The sequence below is a fragment of the Eriocheir sinensis genome, unplaced genomic scaffold (assembly GCF_024679095.1).
Source record: "Eriocheir sinensis breed Jianghai 21 unplaced genomic scaffold, ASM2467909v1 Scaffold700, whole genome shotgun sequence".
Taxonomy (NCBI): Eukaryota; Metazoa; Arthropoda; class Malacostraca; order Decapoda; family Varunidae; genus Eriocheir; species Eriocheir sinensis.
In genome coordinates, this window is record NW_026112055.1 from 42531 (window position 1) to 58694 (window position 16164).

The following is a 16164-nucleotide window of genomic DNA, read 5'->3' on the forward strand; positions in this document are numbered from 1 at the left end:
ATTTCATTGTCAGCTAAATGATTACTGAGATTAGTGTAAGGCTTAAGTTGGAAACTCTTCTGCCGTGGCCATCCCCTGGTGGGAGCTCCTAGGAGCAGGCGTTGATGAAATGATAATGATGATGATGTGCAAGGCTTAAACAAAAATCAAAAGGGAAGAATTTAAGCTATTATTGTCCATCAACTCTAAACTTGAGCCCTGTGGCTTGGCCCGGGTAACCCCCCATTGTTTACACATATCTAGCTACAGTATAGCGATGACCTGCGCATGGCGATGTCTCACTATTAGTCTGTAAGTTATCTATTTATGGAATATAAATACGTATATTCATAATACGACTGCATGGTGTTATGATTGGCTTGGGATTTGAGGGAAAGACAACGACTCTGTAAACCTTCCATTTCACTTGGCATTAACGTGGCTCATAGGATGGTGCCGCACTATTCACCCTTCCGCCACCATTGAAGACTCACGCAGGTCTCACTTTCGCGTCCTGCACAGCCAAGCAAAAGATATTATATATAACGTAAATGAGAGAGAGAGAGAGAGAGAGAGAGTTCTTACACCTGACGGAACATTTCTTTCCGTCATTTAAATTACTGATTGGTCTCTCTCTCTCTCTCTCTCTCTCTCTGCAGTATGGGCTGTTTTATATAGCACTTGCACACCCACCTATGCCAGTTATGTTTTTGTATTAACCACATTTGAGTAGCATGACCCTGAGACAGCTGGGCTTTCATGCTCTTAGGAGAAGCAATTTATGTATCTGCACAAAAGTAGTAGACAGGTACAAATCATATTCTGCTGTTATTCATATGTGTTGATTTTATTGCATTGAGTATTTTCATTTATTACTTTGCAGCAAACCAATGTTCAGAATTAGTTGGTTGTCTGGCTATTCATGACCTTTGGAACCAGTGCATTATTTTCAGTAGGATGAAAAATAACTTATGTTTTTATAGTTTTCAAAAAGCAATAAACCAGGAATTAGTTTTAAGTACGTGTACATATTCCAAGGCTGCCTGACCGAACAGCCCAGAGCCCCTGAGAAAGGTCATTGCCAAGACCGGGCTTTCTTACTGTGCTCTCATAGTGTATTTTGTTTGTTGGCACATCTGCCTGATAAATTTGCCTCAGGTTGATAAGCATGGATACTGTACTTAAGCCAACAGGATGAAAGGATGATAGTTCCTGCTGCCCACAGATCCCTTGTTGGAGCTCAAACGACATCCCTGTGTACATCAGTTTATTGCCTTTTGTTGAAAGTAATTTCTTGGTTTCAGATCCTTGAAAGGTGACTTTCAAGGATTTGAAACCAAGAAATTACTTTCAACAAAAGGCAATAAACTGATGTACACAGGGATTTCATTTGAGCTCCAACAATGGATCTGGGGGAAGCAGGAACTATCTTCCTGTGCATCTATAGGAATGTTGCCCATACATGCCCATATGGCTGCCACATGGGGCCCACTCTGCCCACTTGGGCCCCACACAAATACCCTGTTGCATCTCCCATCTGAGGTCCATGTGGGCAAACGTGGGGCCCATATTTGCCTATCCGGGGCCCACTAAGATTGCCTAATTGGAGACCCATATTATTGCCCACATTTTCCCATATGTTGCCCACCTGGGGCCCACATTTTTTGCTGGCTGGGTGGCACCACTGCCTAACTGATGGCCGACTGGCGAATGGCCGCGAATACATGATAGGATCGTGAACCAGATGGAATCAAACCGTGTGATCTCCGTATGAGATCTCTCAAATCTAATTTCTAGTACTAACAGCTTAACAATAAATAACATTTTGTATTGGCCTGGCTGGGGCTATTCTTAAAACATCAACAACAACAACTCTGAGATCTGAGGCTATTCATAAAACATTCGGGGCTATAGCCCCGAATGCCCAGGCCTAACTACGCCACTGCTGTGTGTATGACAGTATATCTGCCCAACACCTTAGGTCACCGGTCTAGCATGTGTATCTTTCCTGTGCGTCTGATACAATGAGGAATACAAAAGCAAGAAACGAAGAGACATTTGATAAACTGAATAACATGGAGCAAAGATTATACAGTGAAATGGTTCGGTACCACTTAACCACCATATTAGTCAATTCTACTTTTCATTTACTCCTCGTAACATTCAACCCAGTCACCATCGTCCAGATATATGCAGCCACGGGATCTGCTTTTGAGGTCTCAGGCCTTTATTGGAGCAAGAAACTAAGAGAGTAGGATTCCCAGCCCCAACCCTTGAGTTATAAGACACACACATACCTGAGACCTTATCTTGAGAGGTGACCAGTGAGATTGCTAGTTCTTGATGTTAATGATTCCTAGTTTCCTACCTATAACTTCAGAACAACATGGTTTAATTGCTTCATATGTCATCTGGAACATAGTACAGTAAAATCTGAGTCATACAATCCTGTGGAGTACGTTGTCTCTGTGGTGGATTGTTTGAACATTTTCAAGTTATTCAAGGGATTGTTTTCATAACATTTCATAATTTTTAATGTAGGACAGCTACATTATGCAGGTATAATCCAATGTGATTTTCTTACTTCTAGTTTATTTATAATAAAGTTGAGGTATGATAAATAAACCAAGTAATAAAACAGTATATATTTTCTAAATAGTCACATTTTTACAACTTTATACATTTTGAACACAGGATTAATCCTTGAACTGATACAAGTCATTGATCTGGGAGGTGAGATGTAAAACTACCATCTGTCATCACCTTTCATCCAGTGGTGTTGAATAAACACCATTTACTTACCATCCAACCCAACCATCACCTCAAAAGTACCAAACAGAATGCAAAGGAAGTATTAAAGAGGTCAAGTGAGGGCATGGTGGTTGGCTGGCACCTTCCCTCATATCAGAACCCTACTCTCCAGCTTCTCTCGGTCTTTTTCGTCCACATCCTCCACACAAGTGTTGTGGCCGCGGAGGACGTGGCCGTCTTGGTCTATGGCGAAGTTGTAGTCTTTGGGGTTAGCCATGGCTTCTTCAATGGCCTTCTCCAAGTCTTCACGCTTAATAAAGGTTTTGACAAATTCCTGTGGATAAAGGGTGAGCTGTGGTATCAAGTGGGTGGAGTAATGGAAGCCAAAAGAAGTATAAAACTTCAAAGGCCTGTAAGTGTTGCATATAACCAGTAAACAAATAAACTAGGGAAAAAGAGGTCAAACAGCTGGCAAGAGTGGAGAGATGGTTACAATGAATGCATCTGTCCAGCAAATGTATCGTGGTCCACTCAGCCGGCCATTGTTTATTCAATCAGACTCCAGTGTACCACAATTTTGAATGTTAACCCTTTCCATCCATGATGCAGACGTCGGCAACACAGTATGGAAAGGGTCAAAAGGAAATGGAAGAAGATTAATCCTCTTCTAAACCGCTCAATCCTCCTCTAAATTCCTCTTAATCCTCTTCCATTTCCTCTTAAGAGGTTTAGAAGAGGATTAAGAGGAAATGGAAGAGGATTTAGAGGTTTAGAAGAGGACTAACCCTTTCCATTCAGTGACGCCGTCGGACGCCCGTCGGACGCCAATGTCGCCGTCGCCAGAGTGAAGGGGTTAAGCTTAAATTTCATGACTTCTGTGAGCTGAACTGCTGTATGGCATGAAATTTGACCCTCATGAATGTGAGATAATGTCATTAGTCTTAACTGAGCTATGAAAACAACATCAATCACTTGTTGAGAAAATTCAGGAAAACCCAGTGATGAGTTAAGAGGAAAGGATGGTACAGAAGGTGAAGCTTTCTTAAGTGCAATGGCAGCAGTGATAATACACTGTGAGCAGTTACAGCAATAGTGAGTGACGAAGTCACTTCACATGGAGGTAAGAGGGGTGGCAATTTGCCGCTCCCCCTCCAGGCCCCTCGCCAACTTATAGATTGCAGTGCATCCGTCCACTTGGAGTATAATTTTTTGCCAGCAGCTCACACCTTGGCTACATTTCACACCCTCTAGCGTGATTATTACACAGTGTATTGTAATTTGGATTTCACTACAGTGTTTAGTGAGTTAAGATGCTGCATACAGTATGAAAAAACAACAACAAATATCAGCAGTTCCTTTTTTCTGTTTTTTTCAAGAACATTCTATGAAAACAATCAATCACAATGCACTGATGAAAAAACTTTACATTTGGTTGCAAGATTTAAAATAGGATTAATAAGGGTGATTTGGATAAAGTATTTAAAATAAAAATTGATGTAAAAATATATGGCAATGATTATAAAATGAATAAATTCAGGTTCATTTTAAGGAAACAGGCATAAACTGGTGGAGTTGAGTGGAACAAGCAAACCAGATATATAGTGATGTAAACATGATTGTAATTTATAAATGGCAGTTACTCAGATTTATGGACGGGGAGGATAATTGTCGAATAACCCACTCTCAAGGGGGCCGGCTGTTTTTTACCTTTTTCTTTATTCATGATTTATATACCAGACGTAAAGGACACCCTACCCATAAGATTTAGCTAAAAAAAAAAAAAAAAAAAAAAAAAAAAAAAAAAAAATTACCAATGACCATTTTTGGAAAATTTGAAGTTTTTTTTTCAAAGGCTATTTCAACTATAATAATTGCTTTACATGGAAACAATTAATATAGTACAAGAACCATGTTTAGGCCAATGAAAGTATAGTGAAATATTGTATCAATAATCATTAGTTTGTGGAATATAAATTTTCAAACTTTCATGGTCATAATTTCCCCCTAAAAATTCAGACATAAATACACCATGATTCAGTCACATCATATACAAGAAAAAACTTGCTATAGTGTGATTCTTACAAGTCTAGGCAAGGCTTTGGTGTTGGTTTCATCAAAATTGGTTGAAAATGATGGAGAATTGAAGTGCAAATGTACATAACTTACATTTTGAGATACAGCCAGGTAAAGTTTTGAATGCGTAACATTCAAACATAGTGAAGTGATATCATGGCATTTATCCTTTCATTTATTTGTAATGATATATAAAAAGATATATTTTCATGTCCAGTCATATATTTTGATGTCCAGGCATAAAATATTATGTCTGTAAGGCTCCTGGTCCCCCCGCCGCCTCAGCTTGAGGCAGGGTATTACCTCACAAAGGAGGTGTTTTACAGCTGCCAAGCTACTCACTGTTGCCAGGTTTGTTTCAGAATGCTCGTGGAGCATATGTCACCTCTTTCTTCTACTCTTTGATGTTCTTGGATCTCTTCTTCTTCCTCATGCTTTTCCTTTTAGTATCTATTTCTTGAATTTTGAGTGAGTGGTAATGTTGATGTTGCAAGAAATTTACTTTGTTATATCCAAAATCATGGTGAAGGATGGTGATTTGGGAAACAAATTGGACTTTTGATGCTCCAGCAAACTTGACTTTTTGACATTTTTTTCCAGATCTTTGAATGGAAGCTTTCATTTGTGTTCTGAGTGAGCCCCCGAACGCATCGCTTTGATACGCCCTTAAGAAAAAAAGTAATGCGAATTTTAATGAAAAACTTTGTAATTAGATTCTCAAAGGGCATACACAGCTGATGAATTTTTTCTCAGTTTTTCATTTTTGACCGATTTTCTTTGTTTTTCGCCTGGCCAGCTCCCTTAACCCGGCAGCTTTGGCAGACCCCGTTTGGGGCTCCCGCGAGTCGGTCCGCTGAAACGGCGGACCCCGTTTGGGGCTTCCTCGAGTCGGTCTGCTCAAATGGCGGACCCTGTTTGGGGCTCCCTCGAGTCGGTCTGCTCAAATGGCGGACCCTGTTTGGGGCTCCCTCGAGTCGGTCTGCTCAAATGGCGGACCCTGTTTGGGGCTCCCTCGAGTCGGTCTGCTCAAATGGCGGACCCTGTTTGGGGCTCGGCTCAAAACCCCTAATTCGAGCTAATTGGAGGTGGTGGCAGCATAGAGCAACCCACCATGCATGCCCTGGGTCATGGTGGTGGGTGAGTGATCTTGAGGTGGGCTTATTTGTCATAGGTGGTGCTGTAAGGTCATGGCAGACTGAATTAGCTATCCATACAGTAATCACTTGTCAAATTTTCTAAAGTAGACAACAAGCGACTTTTGGCTAGATGCCACGGGTCACGAGACTGTTTATTTCGTAACAAACACCACTCAAAAAGAATGGAGTTTGAGTAAAAGTAAATATTTTTAACGGCTTTATGGTTATGGGAGGCAGCCACTTTCAACTGCTGCTGCAGAATGACCTGTTCTCACTTCCCATTTTCTGCCTATTACCAAGGTACGTATTTTGAGATAACAAGAGAGTAAAGTCGAAAAAAATTGTGATAACAAGGGAGTCAAGTCGAAAAAAAAAGTAATTTTTTTCCATGGGCCTGAACCAATAAGCGCTTTTTCATGTATTTCAATACCTCGAGTTTCGCGATCCTTGAGTTTAGCGCTATACCTTCGGAATGAAGCAAGCGTGAAACTTGAGAGGGTACTGTATATTAAAATATAATATGACTAACAAATTAATTAACATCTATTTCTACTTGAAAGTAGGTATACAGTCCCTGAAAGTCAAGATCAAGACCAAGATTGCCCAATGCCCATCAAATGTATCCCCATGTGATTAGTGCATGTCATGTTCCCTCAGCAGCTCAGCGAAAGTTGCCGCCCGAAGGTCGGGTCCCGAGCAAAATCATTCCCGTGAAATACCGGCTTTAGGAGCAGCAACATTCATGATGAAGCTGGTGCCATATGATGAGCTTTGCTTCTGATATGATTGCTGAAATGGACTACGAAAAAGTGCATTAACCCTCTCCATCCGTGACGCAGACGTCGGCATCACAGTATGGAAAGGGTCAAGAGGAAATGGAAGAGGATTAATCCTCTTCTAAACCTCTCAATCCTCCTCTAAATTCCTCTTCCATTTGCTCTTAAGAGGTTTAGAAGAGGATTAAGAGGTTTAGAAGAGAACTAATGGTGACGCCGTCGGATGCCGACGTCGCTAGAGTGAAGGGGTTAAGAATTCCAGCACACCTGTTGATTCTGTCTTTAAGAAGAAAGAAAATATCATCCCCCTTACCTGCGTCTCATTAATGATGCGCAGAGCTTCCTCCTCCGCCGCAGCAGCCTTCTGGGCCTGCTTCACCTTGGAGGCTTCCACGCGAGCCAACTCAGCTTCATACTCCTTGCGAACTCTGTGAGAGAGAGGGCCATGAACAAACTCTGCTTTGTCAATTTCATGTTCTGGTTTTATTAATTTGGATTACCTATGTGTTTATGAATGGCTGGAACATGTACGGTAAGTAATATTCTATGTCTACGCTGCATGGGGGAAAACTATGATCATCATTGCTGATAAGTGTCAGTTTATGAAATTTACATGTATATACTGGCAATCTCCTCCTATATACACCAAATAACAACCACACAAGTATAAGCCAGAAAGAAACCACATAGAGGTCACTGCACACACACACAAACACACACACACAGCAGTACCCAGAGATCAACTATAATGAGCTTGCTCTTGTCGAAAGGGTACTTCCTGACAATTGTGAGTCCAACTTATGATCAGGCTATGGTGGTGAATTACACACACACGCACACACACTCATGTACCTCTCCTCCCTGAGTGCTGCCACCCGTAAGTTCTCCTGTCTGTTGTACTCCATGAGGCGCTGGTGCTCCTCCTCCTCCTGAGCCACCTGCTGCATCGCCAACTCTGAGGTATCGGCTGTCCGCTTCTTCTCCTGTGTCAGGTGATGCCTGCAAGGGAAAGTGCTTCTATTATGTCCTTCAAGTAGATCCTTGGGATGCCTGTTTAACCCGGTAGCAGCGACGGGCCAAATTTGTGGCTTTACTGTGTAGCAGCGATGGGCCAAATTTGTTCCATGATATAAACCCCCCAAAATAGATGATACATAATCTGATCACAAATGCTTTGATACATATTTTGAAATGGTTTGTTTGAGGGGTGATTTTTTCTCATTTTTCTCGCTTGGAGGGACCATTAAGAAACATGATCCCCGCTGCTATCGGGTTAAGAGCGTCCTATGCAATATAGATAAAGTGACTTATCAGAGTCATACTGCACTGGTCTTGGAGTGCAGGCAGATTCTGGCATTGAAATTAAAATACCAAATGTATGCTCATAAGCATTTCTGTTCTAAGTATGGCAATACCACTTTACTACCGATTCCATAACCAGGGGTGCGGAGTTGGACATAAAAAAAATTGACTCCGACTCTGGCTCCAGGAAATTTTATGGTTGCAACTCCCACTCTCTGGCCCTCCCCCGCTCCCTCAGTACTGTGGTAGGAAAATCAAACCCAGCCACACCACACCACATACCACATCCAGCCACACCAAACCACACACTGCATACAGCCACACCAACCCACACATCACATGATGCATCACATCCAGCTACACCACCTCACACCACACCCAGCCACACTAGACCACACATAACAAGCCACACCACACCATACCAAACCACACCACACATTACACCCAGTCACACCACACTACACATCACATCCAGCCACACTACACCTCACATCACACCCAGCCACACCACACTACACATCACACCATACCTAACACCACAACCAGCCACACCATATCACACATCACACCCAGCCACACTACACCACACATCACACCCAGCAATACCACACCACACATCACACTCAGTCACACCAAACCCAACTACACCACACATCACACCCAGTCACTCCACACCTCATGGCTCACACCATACCCAACCACATAGCATGTTAACATGATACAAACTTCTTTTTAGAAACTGCCACATTTATTCAATCGAATCGCCATGCATCAGCTTTCGTGGGTAGATAGTGTTTCCCTGGTGTCTATGTGATGTGTTGGAACTAAAAATGACCCAATATACAGTAGCAAAGAAAAAAAACAATAGCATGTTAACATGATACAAACTTCTTTTTAGAAACTGCCACATTTAATTTTAATCGCCATGCATCGGCTGACATTGGTAGAAAGTGCTTCTCTGGTGTCTGTGATGTATTGGAACTGAAAATGGCCCAAGAAATACTGGTAGCACGTGGTGGAGTATGCTTACAAGGATTCCTGCAGGACGAATCGGGACGGGGTAAACTTGTGCACAACAGTAGCTTTGTCGTGCAGACTAGGAGAATCCTTGCATTACAAGGCCTACATTAACACTTTAACCTTGAGAGGCACCCCTGCCCCCTCCATCCACTCCCTTATCAATCTTCAAAGCAAAGCAAGTTCACCATATCTTACAGTGGCATAACAGATATATGGGAAAATTTGTGCACAACAGCAGCTTTGTGTTGCAATCTAGGAAAATCTTTGCATTATAAGGCCTGTATTGATGGTTTAACCTTAAAAGGCACCACTGCCTCCACGCCCAGTCACATCACATCACACATCACACCCAGTCACACCCCATGATACATCACACCTATATTAGAGCCACGATAAAAATTGCCTATGCCATGACGAGCTTGGGCCAACCACCAGTCCCCTGAAGAAAGCCTGCCGGTGCTATAGGTGAATAAGACATCCGGTCACTCCATACCTCACACCATACCCAACCATCACACCTTACACCACACCACATATCACACCCAGTCACACTACACTTCACACCATACCCAGCCACACCACACAACACACCCAGTCACACCATAGTGACCATACCCAACCACATCACACCTTACATCACACCCACCCACACCACACCCAGTCACACTACACTTCACACCATACCCAGCCACAACACATCACACCCAGTCACACCACACTTCACATCGCATCCAGCCACGCCATCTCGCACATCACACCCAGCCACACCTTGTCATTTATCACACTACACCACACATCACGCTGCTCCTAGCCACACCACATCACATATCACACACATCTCACCATACCCAGCAACATCACATCACCACACACCATCCTACTTAGTCACACCCAGAGCCACATCACATCACACTCAGCCACACCACACATCACCCAGCCACGGCATACAACATAACACCCATCCACGCCATGCCACACTGCAGTACAATAGCTACACTTGGTCAGTTCACACTACACTACAATTCACGCTACGATCACAGATTCAGCCTGACCTTTTTTTGTTTAGCATGAATTGGACATCCAGACCTCATAATGAACAGGCTGTCCTTAAAAGACAACCCAATGCTGAGCTCTGAGCAGCCTAGCACAGATTCAGTGCTGAGTGGAGACATACACGAGTAAATTACAGTAATCAGCAGCCTCGCCCAGTATGGCATGTGTCGTTGGGTATGTCTTATATGACATCGTCTAGCTCTAGTAATTTATCTCATTAATTCAGATTAATAATCCACATTTCCATAAAAAAACAAATCCATATTGCATGATTTTTTTTATCTTCCCACAAGAGCTTGCATAAAAATTGCCTCTCAGACAAATTTGTGGAAAATTTTCATAAACTGGCAACACTGTTCTAGCAGTGCAGCCAAGTACGTTATATGAGAATTGATTATGTAAAGGAGTTGGAGTTGGAGATATTTTTACCGACTCTGACTCTGGCCAAAAGTAGCCGTCTCCACTGACTCCGACTCCGCCCCTCTCCATAACTCCTCTTTCACACCAACTCTGTGTGCTGCATCTCTTCCACACCGTCTCATCTTTGACCCGGCCCATCATTAGTGGGTGTATGGTTGCTTGAGAATCTCATTTTGCTCATTTCTACCTCCTTCATCTTTCATCTTGGGGTACAAAAATTTCTTCACCCATATCCTTTATTAATAAGTTTACCTCTTAAATTCTGCTGCAGTGTGGCTCTCTTTTCTATCTTCTATATTTTCACATTTTTTAAAAATTTCATAACCGCATCCCTCCATTCCTCTCATTACCTTGCTGCACACAACTTTCTACTTTAGCTCATCTCTAAGCTGCCCAAACTCCTAATGCAAGAGTTTACCAGCATCTGCATTCTTTCATCAGTAAACTCTGAAAAGTAACAGTATTATAGCAACCTTCTTTTAAATCACTTTAATTTGCTCATGATATGTTTCTCTTGCTGAAAAATAACTGTCCTATCTTACAAAAAACTTGTGGCCATAGACTATTGCCTTAACCCAACACATTATACTTTGGCTGAGACAAATGTTGTAACATTAAGTTGCTGTAAGTGGTTCTTAAGGTTCCAAGTTATGTCATTTCTAGTAATTGTCCTGCCTGCTATGGAAAGCCATCACCACTAGGCCACTGGGTAACCTTACTGGCTGAGTGGTTAGTGTAAAGGTCTCCCATCTCACTGGTGGGGGTTTGATTTCCAACAACAGTTATATTATTCCTCCCTTCACTGACAGTTTAATTTCTCATGAGTTTCAGAAGCTGGAAGTAAACTGGTGGCACAGCAGTGGTATCCTGTTTTTATGGTGGAAAGATGCCTTTAGGATCATCCAGAAATAGGATACCTCCTGCCCTCCATGAAGGAATCTAAATAAACTTCAGTAAGAACTGAAACAAATTAATTCATACAAGATGGGAATAGACAGCCATGTAATTACCTGCCTGATGCAAAAGGCCACCCAAGGCCCACTTGGCCCCGGGATACCCTAATCGCCTATCTGGTTGGAGGGTTGGCTTCCCATTAATCTGGTCAAGGTTGGATTCCTAACCACAGAAATAGTTATTTGCCCCACCTGGGTTAGATTATTTTTTTGCGTGTTTTAGAATGAGCAGCAGCTTGCATTAGACTGATGTGTGGCCAGCACATCTCAACTCAGGGAAGTGAATGTCCCTGCCTTACATGGTCTCACATGCACTGTATTAAAGAGGTTGGCAGCCTCCACCCTATCCCCAAAAAAGCCCCTGATTCCTTACGGTGGCTTACTCAAGAGCTGCCATTAAGAAAACATAGTCAACACATGCAAGAGTGTCTCAAGCCCCTCAACTTGAGTGGAGATACTACAGCTTTAGATTTCCTTTGAGAAGGAAACTTAGACTTTACTTAGGAACAGCACAAGTAGGCTTAGAACATGGCTTGTGACTTCATATAGAGCAGAGAAGATAAAATAAGTTACCTCAGGGCTCTCATCTGTGTGTTGTAGTTGTTGTTGAGCCGCCTCAGCTCATGAACCTCCTCTGGTGGGGTGATCTTCCTTGGAGGGATCTTGAACTTTTTGCTTGGAGCCACTGGCACCCATCGTGGCTTCCTCCACCTGAAATGCATGCAGCAAGAATGTGATCGGAGGTATGGGGAGAAACTACCATAACCTATGTTAAGTTACATTATTAGGTTAGGAATGGTTGGTCAAAAAATCAGTCATTATTTAAATTACTCATTTCCTAAGACAGTGAAAGTCAGATTTGTTTGAACAACACAAAACTAAATCAAATTACAATCTTTTCTATATTTTCTAACTCTTTTGGTGAAGGTGAACATGATTACCACAAACTCTTTCTTAAACTGTACCATGTGAGGGTAGCATTTCTCCCAGTAAATCATGATATAAATGGCATAGAGAGATACCATGCCTTTGCAGCCATTAAATAGATGTCGGCAAAGTATCAAGTTTATTTACAAGCAATACCAATGAAGTAATGCCCCTTCTAGATGATAGGTAACCTTCCATGCAGACAACAAAGCCTCCCTCTCAGGAACATTTGGACTGGGGGTCCCCCACAAGGTCAAATAATAATCTGTAAATTTCATCAGGTTCAGAAATACACAAAATCAAGGTCAAGAAGGTCAAATAAAATGTAAATCTCATCAGGTTCAGAAATACACTGCCATTAGAGTCCCATGCTGACATATGATCCAACAAAGATTGTTGAGGAAAGGGTAGTCTCCTAATTTTGAGACACTGACTTTATTTCTGGGCAAAATATGATGCTTTTTATTATTGAGATAATTGAATTTTCCAGTTATCATTAAATGATTGATTTTTCAATGCCTGAGGTGCACCTGCTGCCGCCCCACTCCCACCGGTTATCACCGGCCTATGGAAAGAACTCACCCCCACTGCTGCCCCATCCCGTCCTGTGCTGCATATTTCTGCCAGCCCACACAGCATGCCGAATATACTTAATAGCCTAACTTAACCTACCCTTCTATTTTCCATGTCATTCTTTACTGCACTGGATTCAGGGACCAAAAATTAATCAATAATGTAAGTTTAATTTCGCAAGAGATGGCTACCCCTTCTTCAACATTAGTCAATCCAACGTATACAAATTAGTAACCTTGTTCGTGAATATTTATGGTGATTCTATATTCATTCCACATTCTCAGCACCCTCTCTTCTTTACAAACTGCGATAAATACCTCAAACTCGGATGAACACCTCAGTCATCCTATCAAGTAAGTAAGTAAGTCATCCTATCTAGTAAGTAAGTAATACCTCAAACTTGGATATACATCTGTCATCCTATCAAGTAAGTAATTAACAGTGTAACCCAAAAGAACACTAGCACAACAGTCTCAGTAAGCATTAAATCAGATTAAGACATATATTTCTGATTAAACAAAAGGGAGGATACAAGATCGGTAAGGATTTGCCGTTGAGGCACCTCGCGCCACATTGCGGCATCAAATAACCCAAAACTGTGTCCTTGTGACCCTTCAATACCACCATTTTTGAACAGTGGTGACTCAGGCATGTGAGATGGGGTGCGCTTGTTGCCTCGCGGTCACATCAAGCTGTGACAAGCACGTGTCGGAAAACAAACCGGATATTGTTCAACGCGCCCAACTCAAAATTTGAGTAAAATGGAGGCCATGGTGATAGGTAGCAATATAGGTCACTCCTGGGTCAGTTGACAGCAGGAGCGTCAGGGCTGGATGACAGCTGTCACAAATCGGTTTTATTTTGTACCCCAAAGTACTTGGTAACAATGATCTAGCATCAACTTAGCAGAAGTGGACGGGTTAACTGTCAGTACTGTACCATATGTAATATGTCTCCCTAGAGTTGGTCTACTTCTAGGGTCTTTTTTCTAGGAGGTTATAATGTGGGGGGGGGGTCCAGGCCCCCCTGGTTAAAAGGGGAGTCGAGGGGGGTTAGGGGGGAGGTTAAGTTATGTAAAATTTGGTTGGAGAAGTTTAAATATATTCGACATGAGGTGTGGGCTGTCGAAAATTACACGGCGCGGGACGGATTTGGGTGGCAGTGGTGGGGAGGTTCACTAAGCTGACCATCCAATGACACGCCCGACACTCGTCATCAGACCAGCTGCAGCGGCTACTAGGTTATGTTATAATAGATTACAAGAGTATGCGTTAGGGACTTTCCTTACTTTTGAGACCAGGGAATTTTCCCTATTTTAGGGATATTTTTTAGGGAAACTTTTGAAGCCCATTTTTCAGTGATTTTGCCTTCCCCCCAAAAACCTGATTCCCCATAGGTCTCCAGGCTTGTTTTGGGGGGTAAGGGGGACTGGAGTGGTGGAGGGGGTGGTGTGGTAATTCTTAAGATTTACTGAAAATCCAAATAATATCACAGGGAATATTAATTTAGCATATAAATTAATGAAAATAAAAATGAACTGCTGCACGAAATCTGGAGAAAAAAAACGAATAATTAAAATACAGGAGCAGAACCCACAGTGAACAGTAATAGTGACAAGTACCGTCACAAAGGAAAGTTTATATTCGGCAAAGAAAACACTGAGAACAAAAAAAAAACAGTTAGACCTATATGAACTCTGGAAAAAAAGGGATTTAAATACAGAAGCAGAACCCAGCGTGAAGTGCCGTTACAAAGGAAAGATTTTATTCGGCAAAGAAAACACTGAAAACAAAAAAGAACTTGTATGAAATCAGGAAAATAAAGAAATTAAAATACAGAAGCAGAACAATTAAAACACAGAAGCAGAATAATTAAAATACAGGAGCAGAATAATTAAAATACAGGAGCAGAGTAATTAAAATACAAAGCAGAACAATTAAAATACAGAAGCAGAATGATTAAAACACAAAAGCAGAAAAAAATAAAATACAGGAGCAGCTAGAACCAACAGTGAACAATAACAGAGATAGAAGTGCCGTTACAAAGGAAGGTTTTTATTCAGCAAAGAAAACGCCGATAACAAAAAAGAACAGTTGTATGAAATCTGGAAGAAAAAGAGATTAAAATACAAGAGCGGTGCCAGCCTGCGCCTCGCCCCCGCCTCACCTGACCGCCTGGGTGCCGAGGAGGGTGACGGAGGCCTCGCTGACGGGGTACCACAGGCTTGGGGCGCCCACGAAGCTCCGCAGACAGGAACTCATGGCGATGTTGTGCTGCTAGTCTTCTTCTTTTGGAGTGTTTTACAGGGCTAGTTAGGATGTGCTGCTCCTCCTTCCCCGCCCGCCGCCCGCGTGTTGGTCTTGGGCTTGGTCGGCCGGCATTCAGTTGTTGTTGCTGTTGTTGATGGGCGATGTTCAGCCTTTGTAACGGTACTTCTGTCACTATTTTAATTTCTCTCTTTTTTTTTTACAGATTTCATACAACATTTTTTTATTCTAGGTGTTTTCTATACTGAATAAAAACTTTCCTATGGTATTATTTGGGTTTTCCTCATATAGTTGGTGTAGCGGAGTGTGTGTTCTGTTCCTGCAATTTCTTTTTATCTTTGTTTCCATTTTTTTTCGGTAATTCTTTTTTTTTGCTTTCAGTGTTTTCTTACCATTGATCTTGTGTTCCTCCTTTTGCTTAACCACAAATATTTAGTTTTCTCTCTAATATAATGCATTATTTATACTAAAAAGAAAACACAAGTAACGTGTCGAGTTTCCGTTATAAATCTCGTTATCTTCCGTTTGTGTTTAATATTTCACTCCTATAGTTTCGTGTATCTATCCCTTACCAGGTATCGCCAGGTGTTTGTTCGAAGCTTCAGTCAATATGCGACCCTGACCTTGATTATTCGTAGACCAACGAACAAACATACACTACCAAGCAATGAAAGGAAGTTATGGATAATGTACAGAGTCTCACACTCTTATATATAATACGTATGAGCATAATACTAAAGGAGAAGGTGAGGAAATAAGTGAAGAGTTATAGTAGCTTCGGAGCGTCATGAAGCACCAAGAGAGTTCTATCCTCCCACCCCCCGTCTCTCTCTCTCCCTCTGCGGCCACATGGGGAGTACAATACCAGAGGACGCTGCCTTAAATCTCCCTTTTATTACATCATCTTTATATTTTGCATCCCGTAGTGAGTTCG

General features: G+C 42.0%; 1 protein-coding gene across 1 annotated transcript; it reads right to left on the reverse strand.

Moving 5' to 3' along the window:
• Nucleotides 1-2609: 2609 nt before the first annotated feature.
• On the reverse strand, nucleotides 2610-15346 carry LOC126993984 (probable 28S ribosomal protein S26, mitochondrial). Its single transcript, XM_050853210.1, has 5 exons — nucleotides 15130-15346; nucleotides 12037-12174; nucleotides 7568-7714; nucleotides 7029-7143; nucleotides 2610-3064 (listed from the first exon to the last, which is right to left on the reverse strand). The coding sequence occupies exons 1-5, from the start codon at nucleotides 15222-15224 to the stop codon at nucleotides 2879-2881; spliced, it is 681 nt and encodes a 226-aa protein (XP_050709167.1). The 5' UTR covers nucleotides 15225-15346; the 3' UTR covers nucleotides 2610-2878.
• Nucleotides 15347-16164: the final 818 nt, after the last annotated feature.